General features: G+C 47.9%; 1 protein-coding gene across 2 annotated transcripts in view; it reads left to right on the top strand.

The window, feature by feature from the left end:
• Nucleotides 1–18,084, top strand: part of NTRK3 (neurotrophic receptor tyrosine kinase 3) — a 203,061-nt gene extending 184,977 nt beyond the window's left edge. Inside the window, exons 17-18 of one of the 2 annotated variants that reach the window (XM_079317834.1) lie at nucleotides 14,508–14,666; nucleotides 17,519–18,084. In XM_079317834.1, the coding sequence (XP_079173960.1) occupies nucleotides 14,508–14,666; nucleotides 17,519–17,704 (345 nt within the window). In that variant the 3' untranslated portion in view covers nucleotides 17,705–18,084. The remainder of the gene's footprint in view (nucleotides 1–14,507; nucleotides 14,667–17,518) is intronic. The other variant, XM_079317835.1, reaches the window with a different exon arrangement.
• Nucleotides 18,085–20,247: the final 2,163 nt, after the last annotated feature.

The following is a 20,247-nucleotide window of genomic DNA, read 5'->3' as shown; positions in this document are numbered from 1 at the left end:
ACATCAATCACATCAGATTTATCCTTTTCATAATCAAGCACCACTATTAAATGTGTTCCTAAGGGGAAGAAGGCAGTCCCAGAATCTCATTGCTTAAAATCGTGGCTGCCCCTGATTTCCAGTCTATGCTTAGTCATGGCCCATTTGTTAAACAGCAGGTACCTGGCATAGAAGCAAGAAATTTAACACACTTTTATTAAAATAACCACCCAGAAATCCTCACCACAAAAAAATGCTGAGGTTGCAAAGGAGAATGTGCAAGGTCAGGTAATGATAATGGGGAGGCCTGAGCTCACTCTTGCCTCTGCCTTGTGGAACAGGCTTCACGTAATCACTGCCTTTAAACCTGAGGGATTCAGGTGAGGGACAAGGCAAAAGTACTCACAGAACAAAGGAACCTTTTTGCTATTCTTCACCACCATATTCATTGTGTAACCCTCTGTCTCTCTTGCCAGGTATAACTAACGCTGAGCTAAACATTTGGCTATTTTTTCCCTTCTGCTGACAGGCTTTTCCCTGCCATTTATAACTTCACTGTACAAGCCATTACCTGTGCAGCATTTTTGAGAAGTCAGTGTGTTCACAGAATCATGGAATTGTTTGGGTTGAAAGGGACATTAAGGACATCCAGTCTCCCTCCCTGCCGTGGGCAGGGACACCTTCCAGTGGACCAGGTGGCTCAAAGCCTCATCCAGGTCTTGAGCACTTCCAAGGGTGGGATTTCATTGTCCTGTTTTGCAGATTAGGAAAGGAATTCTAGAGCTATCAGCCATACCAACCCATGGTGCTTCAACTTTCCCCCTCCAAAATGCCCCTGCTTTGTGCAGTGCAGTCTGATTGACTCCAAACCATGCAAGTGCTCCCCAGGCAGGGGAAGGTGGCTGCTGCAGCAGCCTGCAGGGTACATTGCATGCCATGAAAATGCTGGGATGCACTAAACCCATGACTTGCCCAGTAAGTTCCTCTTAATACACAATGAATGGACAGAGGGGAGAAATTGGTGAGTACAGGCTCAAGTGTAAGAACTCAGTGTTACCACCAGGTGTGATGAGCCAGCCCAGCTGTGATCTGATGGCACATGGAGGTGGTGCTTAGCTCAGGCCACTGCTGCACAGCATGGCCAGAGTGACTAAAGAGGAGGGTTCCTTTGCCAAAACCAGGTTTGGAACTAGGACACTGCAATGCTATGTTTGCTTATTTAACTTGGCAGGTATTCAAGTGAAGCAGGCACTGAGGGGAGGTATCAGAGCTTGGTACCCACATGTGGGATTTTAAGTTTCTATTTCAGTGCTCGTGCTTGGAAAATAAATGCAAGCAGACCCTCTCAGCCTCCTTTTTTTAAAGCACTATTTAAATGTCATAATAATCATATAGTGCCCACCTTAATGTGCCGAGCAAATTAAAATATTTTATTAGTCTATAATCTGAAAATCATTACTGTGCTCACCATAAAAAACTGCAGGTCTTCAGAGGGAATGATGTCAGTGGGTCTGAAATGAATGCAAATATATTTTGGTGCTGTGAAGGTAGCAAGGGTCAGACAGACACCCCCAGCCCCAGGGCAGCAGGCTGTTAGTGTGGGAGGGAATTAAATGCATCTCACAGTGGGGAGGGAGAAAATGGATCTCTTGGCTGATTTTCCTGGAGTTTTGCAGGGTGAATGCCTGTGTCTGTGCCTGGCTGGTTGGGATGGTTTGAGAGGAAAGCGTTGGTGCTGTTCCCACCCACCTCCCTTGCAGTCAGGGTAAGGCAGTGCTGCAGACAGCTCATCCCCAGCACGGCTGAGCTGCTCAGAACCTCTGGCTCCATTCCCCTCCCACTGACAGCACAGGTGCCTGTTCCCCTCGGGCATCCACATGCCCCTGGTGTCCCCTTCCTCCTGCAGATGACTCTGGATGTGTCTCTCCAAATAACTGCTGCCTAACAGGCAGGAGACAGCTGCATCCAGCTCTGAGAAGGCAGCCCATTCCCACTCCTCTGGCAGCTGGCTCCAGAGAGGCCAGGTGACAAGGCAGTCCCTTTGGTTAGGTGTCCCTGCACACTCCCAGAGAACTGGCTCCTCAATCTCTTGTCCTGCACAGCCAGCAGGCTTCTGCTGGTTATTCCTCACCGCCTTGGTTGAGTGTCAAATGGTTCAAAGATTAATTACCATTTAACTGGCTGTATTTCCATCTCTGTGGAAGGCTGCAGTGGAAAAGACAGGAGTACTGGGATCATTTACCCTGGTATTACACAGCAGATTACCCTGTACTTACAAGGTCACCAGTTGCTGTGTAATTAGACCTCCAACACAGGGAAGTCCGTGATAGGCTTCCAAACCACTCTTCTTCCTGGTGCCAGAGAAGCAGAGGGATGGCAGCAAAGTGCAGCCTGAAGCCTCATTAGGTGCATTTAAAGCTGTTAAATAGTTTAAAATTCAAGCTGGGGGAGGTGCAATGAGAGGGCAGCAAGGCCACCTGTACTTGTCAGAGAAAGGGAGCGGGAAAAAAAGAAAAACAGAGCAGTTTGTCTAGGAAATGCAGGAAAGCCAAAACAGAAAGGAGGGCTGTGAGGGAGCTCTGTGTGCCAGGCAGCTGAAAGGCAAAAGGATTTTGCTCTTCAAGTGTCACCAGGGACATCTTTGCCAGTGCTGAGCCAGAGACCCTGTCCATCCCACAGGATGGTGTCCATGGAGGATGCTGCAGTGGATCAGGACAATGCCTCTTGCTCCAGATTGCTCTCCTCCATTTCTCATGTGCACCCAAATCAAACACCTACCCACAGAGCATTTGGAAGAATGACAAATGCCTTTGATTACCAAGCACAAATTCCAGTGGCAGCTCATTGCATCTCCTGAGTGGCTAATAAAGCACCAAGCCCATTCTGATCAATATACAGCAAGTAGTGCTGTAAAGTGAGATTGTGCCCGCCCCAGGCCACGTTGCATTTTGTCTTTATAAACCATGCCCTTGTCAAGCCAAGCACAGTCTCTTTTCTGTGGCAGCTCCCCGGAATTTCTGGCTTTCAGTGAGCCAGTGAAACAAATGCTGTTCTGAAGCCCTCCATGTAAAGAACCCAAGTTAAACAGCAAAGTGTGTGTTTCTACAGCAATCATTAGCTTAAATACTCTTTTATTACATAGTCACATGTCCCCAGTTCAGCCCCACTAAGAGCATCCATACAGTGAGCAGCTTCTGAAGAGGTGAGGCAGAAACAAAGACAGTGTGAAGCCATTGATTACTGAGGATGGGAAGGATAGAATGTATGTAAATAATTAAAGAATGACCAGAGTGGGGAGATGTGCTACCTGATTGCAAATATTTACAAAGTTGTGAGCTTGAAGGTTAGAAAATGTTGAGAGGAGTGTATAGAAGTTAGCACAGGGATAATGCGGTGAGGATGAGAGTGGGGAAAATCAGTGTGGCAAGCAGGAAATTTCCATTGTGTACTCAAGATTTGTTTGTGATTTCCTGAGGGAGGCTGTGGGTTGTTCACTGGGATATATGGATTGGTACCCATCAATACCTTAGCAAATCCTTTAGGGCCTGCTCTCACAAAGAAAAGGGAGAAGAATGAAATTTAATGGGGTTTTTTTTTTCAGCTCTTCTCTCCCCTGTATTTTCCCAGGCAGATGCGTGTCATTGCCAGGGCACGGTGCACACACACCTCTAACACTCCTGAACCAGAGTGGCTTATCCAGAGGAGCAAAAGCAGCCAAGGCTTTAAGCCCAGCATCTGTAGTCACATTTATCCTTGGAGTAAATGCTCCAGCAGTGACATAATTGAGGACTGTCCTGTCTGCTCAGCATATGTCTGCAGGGGTCATCCATCCTTTCTGACACGGCAGAGCATTAGCGGTTTTTGCATTCACTTTCCCCTTCCGTCCTTCCGCTTGTGGCTAACCCTAATGGAGAGCTGGTGGCTAGAGACTCTTCTAGGAAAACTGGCCTGCTTGGAGAGCTGGCTATCTAGGATCTGTCCTGTATTAGGGCAAAACCAGTCAGATGTGTCCTACCAAGTGCTGGGTTTGTGCAGTGGCCCCAGCAGGGCTGGTGGGGTGGAGGGTCTGGCTGGCTGCAGGAAGGGAAGCAGAAGGTAACTGGTGATATCTGTGATGGCCACTTAGTGCTCAAGGGCTCTAATGGCATCTGGGAAGCAGGTTCCTGTGTTTGTGGGTTTGCTAATTTATTTATGCTCCTGGCTAAATAAAGCAGGGAGGAAGAATTTTAACACAGTGCTTGAAATGCATGGGACTGCAGCAGCTCTGTCCTACTCAGGGCATCTGGACAGCTTGACAGAGAATGGAGGGAACTTCAGTGCACAGAAAGTCATAGATGGCAAAACAGAGAAGAGAATGCAAAGTTTGATTCCTTCAAATATTTAAAATTTAGCTGGTTTGCCAGCAGAATTCTACAGCCCAACCCCAGAGTCACCATCAGCACATCACCATTTTGGCTGTTGGTGGTTTTATTTCTTCTCCTCCCTGGTGCCACTGCTGTTCTCCCATGGCAGCAGTACTCAGACAGGTGTGTCACTGTCCTCTTCTCTGCCTGTCCCTTTTGGGTTCTTATTACCATCTGCAGCCTCTTCCCTACTTGCCATCTTTGGACAGCTGGAGGCAGGCACAGGAAGGAGATGTCCATGGCAACTTCCCTGGTTTAGGTCTCTGGAAATTTGGCCATGAACATCACTATCCCCAGCGTGTCCCCAGAGCTCTGACTGATGGAGGGTGGGGGGTGCAGGTTGGGGTCTTCCCTGCCATGAAATGCAGTGTTTCATTCAGCAGTGCCAGAGCTGGAACACATTTCCCACCAGCACTGATGGGTTTAATCACATCATTAGTAGGTGTGACACTGCAGCCTCCGATGATGAGCTCTTTATTCTAACACACTTTCAGCCTGTTTATCTGAGATGCCATCTGTGCCTGCAATGCCTTCATTAGGAGAGAAATCCTATGTATCTTGTGATGTTGGGCTGTATTTCTGAGATGTTTCCCTGCTGAGAAACCACTGTTCAGCTAGAGGGTGAGAACCCACACCTGAAGGAAAGCAACAATACCCAGAACGCCTAAATGGGCCAAAGAGACCATTAGGAAGTGCAGTGTTTGGAGGAATCCTCAACTGGTACATGAAACTGGTGACAAGAAATGATCCAGCTGTTTTATTCCTGAAAGATTTTCATCTTGGTAAAGCAGTAAGGCCCCATGCTTTATCTAAAGTGCTGTTAGTATTCAGGAAAGCAAGGGACAGTTTTTAATTTTTAAAACACTTTCTATTTTTGTACCTCCATACCATGCTTGTACATAAAAGTTTCTGGGTTGCTTGTCCAGGTTTTAGATACAAAATCACTAAGATTTGTGGGTACAGATCTGAGTGTCTAGGTTCCCCCTTAAAAACTCCACTGTATATGTTGTATGTGTTATTAACTGTATACTATATATGCAGCTATATATACTTTTGTAGCTGTTCATTGATCAACAAACTGGCAGCATGATGTGCTCATGGTGTTCTACTGCTCTTGACAAGATTCACAAAACATAAACCAGGCAGGAGCTGCCACATCACAGTCTAGCCACACATAAAAAAGGGAATGCTTTCATAGAGAGGTGGCATGCCCTGGCTTGTATCAGTTTTCTGTCTGTATGCTGCCAGGCCGATGCTCAGCGAATCTGACATTAACAACAAATAGATTTCCAAACAATCTAGCCTAATGAATTTTGAATATTATCATGATTAATGCTAAGGCAGTTGAACTGATTATCCAGTATCCAGAAGTAATGGAGCCTTATCTACATCTTGTGTAGTCCTCAGTCAGGAATGGCTTTGGCTGCAGACAAAGATGAGTGTTGTTGGTTATTGGGAGGGGAGGGACTGGCAGGACAGAGAGAGACACGATGGAAAGGGAGATGATGAGATACCCATCTGAAAGCATTTCAGCATGGAGTGATCACACATGCAGGTTCTTTATTGCTGCTATTTCCTAAGCTACATTTCTCAGACTTGGCTTTTATACCACCAGGTTAAGATTTATTGGGCAAATATTTTTCCTCCTTCCCAAAGCCAGAAACTGGGTTGATTTTCATTCTCCGCATGGCCAAAAGAACAGAATCCTGATGCACGTGTTTCTTGCATCATGATGGCTTAACTTTTATCTGATTAGCTTACAAGCTATTAAACACTTTGTAGCATTACCAGAAAAATGATAATGCAGATCATTCATGGACAGTTTCTGTTGGCACAAGCAGTCTTTGCAGACTCCAGTTCCCCTTTAAATCTGGAACCGATTGTTGTCTCATGGGTACTGAGCAGGAAAGTGTGTTCTGAAGGAAGGGTCTCCAGCCTTGTGGAGACAACTGCTACATCTGTAAGGTGCCTAACAAACTATCTGGAGGCTGTAGTTTGAATAGATGTAGTGGCATTCCCAGCTCCTGCTGTTACCTGGGCAGTGGCCATGAGAAAGTTAACTTTTCACTGGCCATGATGACGTTGAGCCTGTGATGCAGAGGACTTCCACCTGCACACACAGGTCCACAGCTGCCCACTGCCCACCCACAGCTGAGCAGGGAACTCCAGGGACTCCTGGGAAGCTGACCAGAGAATCCTTCCCCAGCACACCACTTTGCTCTCTGAGTTCCTAGTGTGGGGCTGTGTCATTCTGGGCCACAAGAAGCTTTCAGTAGGTGGCCCAGTTTGGTCATCTCTCCTTCAGCTGGGAAGGCTCTGGCAGCAACCTTTAGGACAAGGGTTTAGGGCCTGCCAGGAGCTGTTGGTGCCCTCGCTGACCTCTTTACTACATGTTTTACAAACTACAGCTCTTCTGCTCCCGCCACCCCCCAGCTGAATAAGGCATGGGTGGGGTTTCTGCCAGTTTATATCCTGGTGTAGGAGATCATGGCTTCTGGGGTTTTTACTCAGATGAACATGGAACTGGCTATTCCTCTGCAGGCTGATTGTTTCCAAGCAGTGAGTGCAGGTGCTTTGAGTTTTGGGAAGAAAAGGTGAAGAGTGAATTGTAGTAAGGTGCATGCCAAGCAGATTATTGGCAAACATAATTAAAAATATATGTGCAATTTCTCCTCTGTTTCCCTTGTCTTAACCATGCTCTGCATTACCTCTGGCATTCTTAGACAGTAGATAACATGGCTGAGAGGACTCTTGGGCACAGGCTGCTCTTAGAGCAGCAGTGATTTATCTGAGACCATTTTGAGGTAGCAGAATTTACCTCTAGCTACAGCCACCCCTCCATGTCTGCCCTCCCTCATTTGCATAAGTAATTGGCAGCTTGTTAATGGCTCATTAGGAATGCTGAAAACCGTGGGATTAAAACACACTCAGTGGAGCAGAGATGAGGGGTAGGGGGGGAAAGGCCGCTGTCCCTGCTTGCAAATTACACTGCTTGATTCAACGTGATTCAGAATTACAGGTCATAAAGCAACTAGATTGTTAAATGAAGTAAGGAAAAACAATGTCAATGACAGGTTTTATTTTTAGGCTCATGTTTAAACACAGTATGTGCATCTAGGGGGAACAAACAGTCCCTTGCCAAACAGTCCTACTGACAGCAGGAAGCTCTCACCCTTTTCTCGGTTTCGCATTAACCCTGCCTGGTCAGTGTTTCCTGCTCCTGAACAAGTCCATCTGGCTCCTTACATCACCTCATGGCAGGGACATTTGGTTCCTTTTCCCATGTTCTCTCTGGATAAATCCAATCTTCTCACCTCTAGCAGCAGACAGCCAGCATGTCCCTTTCCTTGAGCAATACTGCGACACCCAGCACAGCTCCACGCAAGGAGGAGAAACAGCTCCAGGTTGATTTCTGCATTATGTAAATCTCAAAAAATCCCTAGAAAACTGCTGTGAGATGTCTTTGTTTGCTGGCATGCAGGGAGGCAGACAGCCAGCCTTTTGCTGTGGCACTGCCAGAGCCTGCAATGGAGGGGATGGTTGGTGTAGCCAGGGAGAATTGTGAGAGGATCACATCTGCTGCTCCCGGAGACTGGAGTGTGCTGAGTTCACAGTCTAGTAAGTTGAAAAGTTTGATGGAAGCTTTTTGTTGTTTGCTGAGTGTTTAATTTCACCTTCAGCACTGGCTATGACAGCAGTGACTGCAAAGGTAGGACAGGTGAAGGCAAGGACAGGGCTGTGATGGCTTTTGAGTCACTTGGAAGAGGTTCAGCCCGTGGGCTGGTGCAGCCATAACATATGATATCTTTCCATCAGGAGAACACCCTGGGGATTTTTAGAGGCCAGAGTAATTCTGGCAATGGTGCAGTCTTAGATATAGCTAGGACCTTTCTTCCTGGATAAGCTGAAAGGAAATTACAGATAAAGCACTTGGGAATCACATCCAGTCATAATTTGCAGTTAAATTCACAGCCTCTGATCTAAACTTGGGTACTTAAGAGCCTACTAAGGTGACAGTTGAAACTATGAAGTGGGGACAGCTAAGGTTCAGCAAAGCTCAGCTCTGTCTGGAATGTCAGAGTTAATCCTTCTGCTTTGTAAAAGGTACCCAGGAATCTGTCAGGACTCACAGAGGCAAAATACTGGCACATCTGAAAAATTTCTCAGTGCAACTGGATCCAGGCTGAAGGCAAGGAAGGAGTGTCTCCTCCTGGATCTCCAGCCAGGAGCATGTGCTGCTCTTTGCATCACCCTGAGAAGTCATCTCCTTGTGCCCCAACCTGAACTGACAAACATTGACTCACAGAGGCACAATCTACAGCAGTTCTGTTTGTTTTTCTCCAAGAGCTCAACTTAGCCAAACAGAGCAGCTTTTCCTCCTTCTTGCTTTCATTGCTTTTTTTATTTTGCCCTTACATCCTCTCAGATGACCCTGAGAGCCACCTGTGGCTCTTATTCATACAAAGCTGTCCAGAGCTGCTGAATTAACAACACATCCTGCCTGCAGCAGGAATCAGCATGTCCTGATGGGGACTTACAGCTGGGTGCTGAGGGAAGGCTCAGAGCTGGATCACCCAGCTCCTAGTGCTGAGCTCTAAGGGACATGATTTGGTGTGGTCCAGCCTGGGATGCCATCCCAGGTCTGCAATAAAAGAAGATCCACCTACAGCATCAGGAACAGAGATGGCAATCAGAGAATGTGTGCCCTATCCCTAGGCTGAGTGGATTGAGTGTTGAGTGGAATTTCCTGGAGAGGATTGGTGCTAAGGTCTGCACTACTGCTATGTGATTCTGTACAAACTCAAAGGTCTCCACTTCCTGCACAAAAATGGCAAGTTCAAATAATGCTGCATGATAAAAAGACACCTACAGTAGTTCTTGTGATCTTCCCAAGGCAGGAGCAGGAGCCGAGCCTCCATCAAATGTATCAGAAGCAGGAGGAAAGGTGTCAAATGACCTTGGAAAGCAAATGTCAAATGACCAAGGAAAACAAAAGCACTGGGGCTTATTTTTGTTGTTTTGTTTTGGTTTGTTTGTCTTGTTTGCTTTTTATTTCAACATTGCAAAGGAAACTGCACAAAACAAAAAAACCCCACAGGCTGAGAGAATGCTGGAGACCAAATCCCATTCTGAGCTGAGATCCATGGAGGTACCTTCCAGCTGTGGGTGTAGAAAAGATGGCTCAGTAGTTCCCCTTTGAATGCTGCTCTGGGCTGCAGCCCTGGTGCTGGTATGTGACCTGGGAAGGGGAAAAACAGGGCATCCCACTCAAAAGCTGCCTTTCACGTGCTAGTGTCTGTATTCCCACCAGTCCTAAATTTGCATGAGGGTTTTCAGCCCTACTCTGGTTTTGATTTCCAGGTTATCTCTGCTGGTGGCCCAAACTGTGGATTTATTGCACAGTCTTTTCTGAGCACTGCTGCTCCACTACCTGCTGCTGTACTGTCAGACTCACCAGGGGATACCATGTCATCTTTTCCTTTCCTAATCAGCTGGATGTCATTCAGAAAGCTGGGACAAGGAGAACTTTTCCCCCAGACACCAGCTTTTCTTGGTAGCAGACAAACCTCAAGCCTTATAATACTACTTGTACATAGCACTTATATAGCTTTACATCCTCAAAGTGCTGTACTAGCATTAAGTAATTATCTCTCTCCCTAATGGCCATTAATGCTGGCCTTTCATGAACCTCCCCCAGCTCCCTGAGGTTCATATCTAATCCTGCAATAAGCTGCTCAGAGGGAGTGGCTGGCTATCTTGCAAGTCCTTGGGCTTGGATGTGTAATGAGGCTTCAGATCAGGGGCCAGGTGTCCTGGAGTATCAGAAATACAGGGCTGTGGATCAGGTCATGCCCTTGGGAGCATCCACTAGAAAGGGACAGAGTTGGTGATACTGCAATCTTGAATTGAAGAGGAAGAAAACTTTGGCTGCTCAGAGGATATGCACTGATTGCTCTATTTATTACCAGGATGGCATTGTGAATGGAAAGAGCAGAGCAGTGGGAATAACTGTGTCAGTATGGGTATGGGGAGTTGATCTAGGGAGAGAAAGTTAGCTAAAAATGTCAAACAAAGCTAGACAGCCATGGCAATGGGATAAAGAGGCCAGTCTGCAGGTCTGTGAAGCATTAAAATAACAAGGCAAAAGGGCAAGCTTGGCAGCATCATAGGATTTAAAGAGAGGAGCAGAAGAGGATTTACTTGTCTTATTTGCTTGCAAGCAGAGCCCTCTTCCAAGCTATGGAGTGTCTCCAGGGGAGATGCTGTAATGCCACTGTTTCAGGACATTTTACCCTTGGGGAAGGTGAGCCTACCATCTAGCAGGGCTCTCCCTTCCCTAGCACCCCAGAGAAATGGAGAAGATGGTGTGGGAAGATGACATGGCTGTTTCAGAGAAGACTCAGAAGTAGCATGCTCTTAACACCAGTCCTGCATGGTCACTTTTCTGAAGCCTGCTAGACCCAGCTCTGAGCAAGCACAGGCTGAAATAAACTTTCACCTTCTCCCTAAAGGCATGGTAATGATTCTTTCCAAAGCCAAGGATATGCCTTGTAAGCTGCCTTTGCAAAAGAAGAAAACAGCACCCTTTTTTCAGCCTGATTTAATAGCATCATTTTGCTTTTATGCTTCTGGCAATGGCTGGTCCTGTAAAACAAGTATGTAGCTGTGGGGATCACGTGCCAGTCTACAGTGGCAGAACACAGCTCACAATCACTACACGTTATGCAAAGGATTTCTGTCACCCTGGACACACTCTGCTTCCTGTGTCATCACAAGCACAATCCCTCTGTGCTCAGCTCTAAATCATTTTGCTACATCATCAAATAACAGGGTATGGCTGACTGCAGACCAGGAGGACTTGGTGTTCACTTACTGAACAGCTTTGGAGCAGGGCCTTTCCTGCCTTCCTGCATCTGTTTTCTCATCTGTGAAATGGGAATTTTAATCCTAATCAGTTTGCAAGGGAAGCAGTAAGGGATAGTCAAAGGCAATCCTTTAAAGTGTAATAGTCAGCCTTATGTGCTAGGTTAGACATTGGAGTTGGTTTATGGAAGAGTTTAATTGATGCCTGTTCTGCTTATGGCTGGTGAGTGCAAGGCTTAATCTTTGCTCTCAAAAATGTGGAACCCTGTTTGAGATGCAAAGGGTGACTGCAAGGAGCACCTTCGCATCTCTGAGCATAGCTGGGCTGTGTTTTGGGATCTACAAATTTCTGGGAATTGCTTGTTTGAATTTTCTTCCCCAAATTAATTTGATTATTAATTATTCTGAGGTTAATTTGTAGTAAAGTCTGTGTCTCACATGGCTGGGAGGAATGCTTTGGCAGCTTCTGAACTTCAACCTATGAGCTAAGCCAAGGTTGTTTTGTCACATCCTTGGGACAGCTCTTGACTGTGTATGTAATTTTGCTGGCAGATGTTCACAGGGTGTGTCCAGAGGAGATCTAAGACCTTGACTTTATTTTAGCTTATTAGAACTGAGATGGCACTACTGGCTTCTCTGCTCTGCTCTCAGGGCCAGATCCTCGAGTGGTGTAAATCAGGACCCTCCCAGTGGAGCAGGGCTGCTGTGATACTGTCTGTGTAAGCTGAGGGCCTGGTTCACACATCCTGAACTGCTCTGAGACCTGTGCAAAAGGGACTTAACTGTGCTCAGTGCATTGTGCTACCTGTAATCGCAAATGGTCCTGAAATATTCAGGATATTGCAAATGTAGAGAGCTTCTCAACAAGTAATCATCTTGAGATTGCTGGAAAACTGAAGAGTTAGTGCTACTTAAAGGAGAATAAAATAAGCATTAGCACAAAACAGTTTTTGCAACAATCAAGTTTGATGTATGTCCTGTTCTGCTTATAACGTTTCCTCAGAGCCCTTTGCAAGAAGAGGAAGCAACTTGTAAAAGCTAGGAATGAAGGGAAGAGCTAAATTTGCAGCCAGGGTTTCGAAGGAACAAACAAAGAAAAGCTTATTTCCATTTCCATTTCCATTACGGCGGAACATTCTTGGGAGCTCAGAGCAGCAAGCTGAGACCACGGCAGCCAAGCTGCCTCTAAACAGGAGGTGTGGAGCTGCAGTGAGCTTTTTATCATCAAGCATCTGCACTGAGGAAAGAAAAATCTGCTTGAGACTTTTAAAACTCCTCTTTTTTGAGGGAGGGTCTGTTTCAGAGTAAGGGATAGGGCTGGTCTGTAGCCCTTTGAGTACAACAATGCAAATCTGAGTCTAAATTCTGCCAAGCTCCACAGAAATCTGAGCCCCTCCATGAAGAAAGCCAGCTGAGCCTCCTACCCCTCTCACACCCTATTCCAACACACCTTCCTCTTGCTTCCAAGCGCTGCAGTGTCCCTGTGCTGACCCTTCCCCACACTAGCTCTGCTTTAATCAGTCAAAGTAACCTGTGGAAAAACTGGCAGCTCAGAGGAGAGCTTTTGTTTGTGAAAGAAATGTTTTCATCCCAGCAAGCACAACAATCTCATTACTTGGAATGGCCACACATGCTGGAGTCCTAGACAGCAGACACCTTCCCCCTCATCCTTCGTGGGACCAGAGAGATTTCTGCCTGTTTGATTCAGCTGCAGTGCTGCAAAGTTATTAGCACTGCTTTTCTGGTGTCCCTAATGAGACAAGCAGTCTTCCAAGCAGCTCCACAAAAGCACTTCTCTCATCACTGCTAAAGCCTCAGATGCTTTACCCTCAGCAGAAAACAAGTGTGGAGACTTGCAGCCCTGCTGCTTCCTGCACTGGTTGGTCATAGCAATTAGTTGTTTCCCCACAGATGGAGCTTCTTGTGCAGAAGGACAGAACAGAAAAAAATTTGTTCTGCTCAGAGAAACTTGTTTAGGAATCTCTAGTGAATCCAAAGGTAAATCCATCTGCTTTGAAACTGTTTGCATGTATCCTGCAAGCCTCCTGTGTACCTGCTGGATTCATGTACCTTACAGAAGGGCTGACTCTTACCTGAGAAGTGCCTTTCCGTGGCTTGGCATACCCCAGTTTTACACACCCAGCTCCAAACTCTCCAAAGGGGCTGGCTTTCCTTCCTCCACTAAGTGATGGGCATATCCCTACCTGTAAGAGCCTGTTCTTTACCTACAGACCACCTTTTGCAGCGTGGACCTGCAGTCATTTACAAATGGAAAGCACTCTCTGAAAACGCCTGTAGCACAGTTTTGTGAGTGCAAAACCTTTCATGCAATTAGGTGATGCACAGATGCCTGTGCAGGGCTTTGGAGAACCTTTCTGAAGAGGGACAGCTCTCATGCTGCATCTCTGGTGGGTGTCTCAGAGTGTTAAGGCATTGTTGGATACTGGTGGGAACCAGGGAAAAAGCAGCCTTGAGGCCTTGGGTTTCTCAGGCTGCTCAAAGACAAGAAATTATAACAATGATTATGCACCTGCAGGGTGCATGAGAGACATGATGTTTTGGAGAAAGCATATTTTCAAAGAGGTGTTGCCCTCTTAGACTAATAAGCCTTTTCTATCTGTATTGCACAAACTACCCTATATATGTGTAGTGTTTCTTTAAGTAAAGCTCTCTTTTGCTTCTCCATTACACGAAAAACTACATTCCATTATAATTTTCTCTGCTCTCCTATAGCTTCAAATGCAACATTAGGCCCTGAAACGCTTTACTGACCACTCTTGCTCTGTGTCCAGGTTCACCAGACTGTGGGGCTGGAGTATGTTCTTGGCATTTTGCATTTGATTGCCTTACCAGCCCATTTTGGGTGGAGAGGATGTAATTTATCTTGATACATTTCACTCCCTATGCATCACATTAACCAGGTGGGATTGGTGGGTAAACCCACAAGTGGTAGGGGAGGCAGGAGCCAGCCCAGCTTTTTGGAACAGCTGTAGCTCACAGAGAGGCCCTGAGTTTGTGCACATCATGTCAAGGCTGACATGACATGGGCTGCTCAGGCACTGGAACAGGCTCCACAGGGAAGTGCTCACAGCTCCACGCCTGGCAGAGCTCAAGGAGCATTGGGACAATGCTCTCAGGCTCATGCTGTGATTATTGGGGTGTCCTGCATAGGGCCAGCAGCTTGACTCAGTGATCTGATTCTATGACCCCTTCCCCAGGACTGGCACCACTCAGATTTCCCTGCACTTTGTCCTCACCCAGGTTGGAGGACACACCATGCTGCCTATCCGCTGGATGCCTCCGGAGAGCATCATGTACAGGAAATTCACAACAGAGAGTGACGTCTGGAGCTTCGGGGTGATCCTCTGGGAGATTTTCACATATGGGAAGCAGCCCTGGTTCCAGCTCTCAAACACAGAGGTACAACAGTGCTGAGACACCTCAGCTGAAAACTGTATTTTTCTGCCATCTCTCCTTTCCAGGTTGTTTGCAAAGAAATTAGTACATGGATCGTCCCCTCCTTGGCACTCCCATGGTGAAGCCATAGGATAAGTGTCATTATCTCAGTTTAAGAGCTGGGAAAACTGAGGTCTGCAGGAATCAAAGAGCTCTGCCAAAGCCATGTACTGGGTAATCCTCAGCCCCTCGCTGCTAAGTTCCTGATGTATCTGTCATATCTCATAAACTCTCAGGGTGCTGCCAGAACTGGGGATACCCAAATTATTGCTGGGATCTAAGTCATGCCTTGAATTTTCCCTGGTTTCTCCTTTTGTAGCTAAAGCTCTCACTGCAGGCTCCAGTTTGAAAGAAATTGTTTTAAATCTGATATATCACATGTGGCACATTTCCTTGGGGTTTTTGCCATTGGGATATCTATAATATGGTTTGCCCCAGTTCACTGAGGGTGGAACCCATGGAGCTTGTTTGCCCTTGTTATTTCTTGGACTAGCAAAAGTTGCAGCCCACCAGGACAGGGCTGCACTGTAAAAATGTTGAGGGAAGGCTGGCTGGGATTAGCAGGGTGTCACTGTTGAGGTTTGAGGCACATCAGCAGAAATGCATTGGAAGATTTTTGCTTGGAATAGCAGGAGGTATTATAGAAGAGGAAAAAGATCCATTGACATAGCAGTGTGTGGGAACCTTGAACATTTTTATCCTACTGTGTATCTAATGGATTTCAGAAATTTCACCTTTTGTAATGAAAAATGTGCATTTTCTGCTTTCTGGGTACAGATCCCTTAATTAAGTGAGTTGCAGAGATGGCAAATCCAAGGTGTTGCTTTACAGCTCTAATACTTGCCCGTTGGTGTGCTCAATGGGGCCTGACTGCATATCCCAAAGTAGCACACGCAAACATTTTAGAGGCACAAACAATGGAATCGACAGCGACAGAAGTTATTTGTCACGCTATTTAATGAGCTGCTCTTGCATTTCCCTGTGAGGGTAAATACAAACACACACAAACGAGCACATGGAGCTTGAACACGAGCAATTGGCACACTGGAGTGTGACAGCTCAGCTTTGCCCAGGCATTCTGCCTCAGTTTCCTTTGCAGGGCAGTAAGGCTGAAAAGAGCCACCCTTAATCTTGAGGGTGTATTGGTTTGCTACCATCCCTGGGATAAAATATCATCCTTTCCTTACCTGTTGGTGTATCCACTTCTTTCTGCCTGCTGACTACAGTATCCTGATGGGAGGGAGCCATGTTAGCTCTCATCAGTCTCATTTTGAACAGTTTGTGGAGGGATGGGCAGAACCTACGTTGCTGCAGAGGACTGACACCTCACCAGCTCCTGGATGGTGTGGCATCAGCCCCTGTGGCAGCCCAGATGCAGTGCCAGAGCCCCATGGAGAGGCAGAACCTGTGGAGGGACAGGTCAGTGAGCCTGTGCCAAGCTTCTGGCTGCCAGGATTGCACCAGGAGCAAGCACCAGGCTGACCTAGCACTGCCCCTACTGGGTGTTGGTGTTGGCAAGACTGGGATGCCCACTCCCTCCTGTGCTACCTGCATGGCCTCATTCCCCCACAGCATTTTCTGCAGGTTTTTTTAAGGCTGGGAGAAATCCTCTCTGAGCAGAGGGATGAGGCAGGACACCATTCAGCCAGTCCATCAACTTCTCTCCTTTTCCTCTGGAGAGACAGAGCCCAGCTCAGGGCTCCTGTGCATGTCCAGGATGCCTTGACAGGAACCATAACTCACCTCCTCCCCACAGTGAGCAGCCAGCAGCTCTGTAGCAATACTGGCTTCTCTTCATGCTGTGTCTTGCTCTCCTCACTTTCAGCGGGTCCTAATCTCTCCCCTCTGTATTTGTATGCAAACAGCACAGTGATAAGTATCCCTTGAGCTGCGTGGTGGGACCATTACTATTCATAAATGATAAACTCCAAACACCTCTTGCTGGGTGGCTTCCCTGAACACACAGCCTGGGACTGGTGTTTATCTGCAGAGCGTGGCAGGCTGCTCGCACACTGCAATGCTGGGACTCATCAACCCCAACCAAGAAGGCCAGGCAGTAATAGCAGCTCTCTGGAAACTCATATTTCCCTTTCCTTTTCATTCATTCCTCCTGTAAACAATGCACAAAGAGACCCTTAGGGGAGTCCTTTCCAATGGCATCTTTCCGAAGTGACTCCACTGTTATCCAGGACCTCACATTTTTCTCATTAGCAGCACCGATGTGACCCAAAACAGAGTGATAGCATTGTAAATTTTTTTTTTTCTCCTTCACAGATGTGATTTGACATGAAATTTCATTCTTTAGTTGCTTTTCTATGTCAGAAAGAGGAGAAGTATGTCGGAAAAGATGCTCTGAACTCTTCCTTATAAGCCTCTCCTGGGCTTTGCAATGGAAAGGACGCTTGGTTTTCAGACAAGAAAAATATAATTTCAGCTGTGCAAAATATTACTGTACTTTGGGGATTGTAAGATTTTTTTTTCCTTCTTCATTTAGCAGGAAAAAATGACATCATAAATTAAAACCTATTTCATTTGCTTGTGACCTTCTCTTTGGAGAGTGCATTGAGGTAGGTAGGTGTCAAACAGGGAAGGTTTTTGGGATCTGACAAACTGCATATGGAGACAAACTTCTCATGGTAAAATTATCATTGTCAACAAAGAGATGAGCATTGAGGATGTGCAGATCTGAGATTTGGCTTTTCAGTGCTCCCATTCACCAAATGGTGCCACATCATCCAAAAGCAGTATCAGAGACAGGACATCCTCCATAAACTGCCCAGCTGGTGTTCAGTGTTTCTTTTCTTTCTTTCTTTTAGGTCATTGAGTGCATTACCCAAGGCCGAGTTTTGGAAAGGCCCCGAGTCTGCCCCAAGGAGGTTTATGACATCATGTTGGGCTGCTGGCAGAGGGAACCTCAGCAACGGCTCAACATCAAGGAGATCTACAAGATCCTCCATGCTCTGGGCAAGGCCACACCAATCTACCTGGACATCCTTGGCTAGCAGTGGCCACTTGTTTGAAGTCCCTGCTCCTTCCCCCCCGTCCTTCCTTCCTTCTCCCCTTTCCAAACCCTTTGCCCCTCAGCTCCCAAGCAAACATCTTCATATAAACTCAAGTGCCTGCTACACATACAACACTGAAAACAACAACAAAAAAAAAGCAAACCAACAAAGATCCCACAGAACAACAACCTGTAAGGCAGTTTGGCTTATATATATTTATAGATATCTCTCTCTATAATTACCACACCAATACAGAAAGAAGCTGCTGTTACAGAAAATTGTGAGACTATATATTAAAAAAAAAAAAAAAAAAAAAAAAAAAAGGGAGAAAAAGTACTTAAATATATATATATAATTAAAAAGAAAGGGAAAAAAAAAAGAGAGAAAGAAAGGAAAAGGTATCTTTCCCCCGAGCAGTCAAGCAGTGAAGTGTAACCCCGCTGTGAGTACGATTCGGGCTGCTGGGCAGGGGTCTAGGCTGGGAGGAGCCCCGGGAAGAAAGCCTTGCCCTGGTTGTATGATATGCACTGAATGTGTGAAATCAGTCCTCCCTTTTCGTCCTTGCCTCCCTCCCTCCTTGCCAGCCCGCAGGTGATGGGCACAAAGCCAGGGCAGTGCCCCTGGATGAACTCTCTTTTACCAACCCCTTCCCTCTCTTCCTCTTAGTCCCTCCTCATCCTCCTCTCTGCCTTCCTGCCTTTTCCCTCCCTCCAGCATTTCAGGACAATTTTTCTAATTTGCTGATTCTTAACTGTACAGACTCAAGGCTTTTGGACACACAGTCAAAGGATTGTGGCACCTACGGGTAAAACTCGCAGCGGTGCAGCCGCCCTGCCGCAGGCTGCGGCTCCTGCTGCCAGCGCCGGGCGAGCAGAGGGACCGCAGCCTGCGAGCCCCGGGACCGCCCCGAACCATCCCCAGCCATCCCAGCGGGACCGCAGCCTGCGAGCCCCGGGACCGCCCCGAACCATCCCCAGCCATCCCAGCGGGACCGCAGCCTGCGAGCCCGGGACCGCCCCGAACCATCCCCAGCCATCCCAGCGGGACCGCAGCCTGCGAGCCCCGGGACCGCCCCGAACCATCCCCAGCCATCCCAGCGGGACCGCAGCCTGCGAGCCCCGGGACCGCCCCGAACCATCCCCAGCCATCCCAGCGGGACCGCAGCCTGCGAGCCCCGGGACCGCCCCGAACCATCCCCAGCCATCCCAGCGGGACCGCAGCCTGCGAGCCCCGGGATCGCCCCGAACCATCCCCAGCCATCCCAGCGGGACCGCAGCCTGCGAGCCCCGGGACCGCCCCCAACCATCCCAGCCCATCCCAGTGTGAGACAGGAGTGCTGCTCATCCCGGAACAGCCCCGCTGCTCCCCGCCCTTATGGCTCTTGGTGGCCGTGGGGTTGTTCCCCCGCTCTCCTCTGTCTGCACCAAATTGGCCCCCGGTGCAAACTTTTAGTGAGCAGGGTTGGATCTCTGCTCCCCGCGTGGGGGGAAGGCTCCGGGGTGCAGACAGCTGGGAACATGCCTGCTGGGCCTGTCTGTGGGGTCAGCCCATCCCAGCGCTCTTCCTCCCCCTCATCCTCTCCCTTCCCCATTCCTGCCCCATGCCTCAGTCCAAGCCTCAGGCACAAGCCAGCGGGGGACAGGGAGGGGGACCAGGCTTGTGAGATGGCTGGGAACCTACCAACACCTGCCTGCAGCTCCCTTGCCATTCTCCTCACGTCGCCATGCCCTGAAAGGATTGATGCATCTGCCTCTGAGCTGTTGTGAAATGCAGAGGCTGAAGAATAGCTCCACAGGCAGCCCCGGGAGGAGGGGAAGGAGGGGAAGGTGCCTCCAGGAGCAGACGGCTCAGCGGATGGCCACAGCGGCCAGCCTTGCATCTCAATGAGGAGAAAGGGCTGGCAGGCAGCAACAGGGGGTGCTGGGGACAGGCAGGGAGGGACAGCAGCATCCTCACTATGGCTGGTATCCCCAGAGAGCAAAATAATCCCCACCTGGGGAAATACTCTCTCAGATGATGAATCCTGCCTGTCCGGACTGGGCTGAGAACACAAAACCTTTCTGGGCCTTTTTTTCATATGGATAATGGAGGATGAGGGGGAACCTCAGTTGGCAGCTGCTCTCAGGAGGCAGGGAACGGGCAGCACAGGCATTGTCGAGGCAATTTTGAAAAGACAGCAACTGCCAGCACAGAAACAGCCTGCTCGGATGTGGCACTTGTGGAAGGCAATGCAGATGGGGGAAGGGGGGACACAGAAGGGATCTTGGCTCCCTCCCCATGGCCAAAGTAATAGTCATGTCCAGGATGCAAAGGCAGCTAAGTGACAGGTTACAGCTTGTACTGAAAGGGAAGGTCTTGCATCCTCTCCCCATCCCCCATGTCTCCTGACAATCAATATCTTTCACTCATGGCACTGGCATGAGTGTCTGATGGTTTCAGAGAGAGGCAGGGGACACGAGGAGGATTATGGTGGCAACAGCAGCTGTGGGTTTATTCTGTGCTTGTGTTACGAGCGCTTTGAGCCTAGGGTGGGAGATGAGGGG

The sequence above is a fragment of the Erithacus rubecula genome (assembly GCF_903797595.1).
Source record: "Erithacus rubecula genome assembly, chromosome: 14".
Lineage (NCBI taxonomy): Eukaryota > Metazoa > Chordata > Aves > Passeriformes > Muscicapidae > Erithacus > Erithacus rubecula.
The sequence above is the reverse complement of the archived record's forward strand: the minus strand, read 5'-3'. Positions and strand labels throughout refer to the sequence as shown.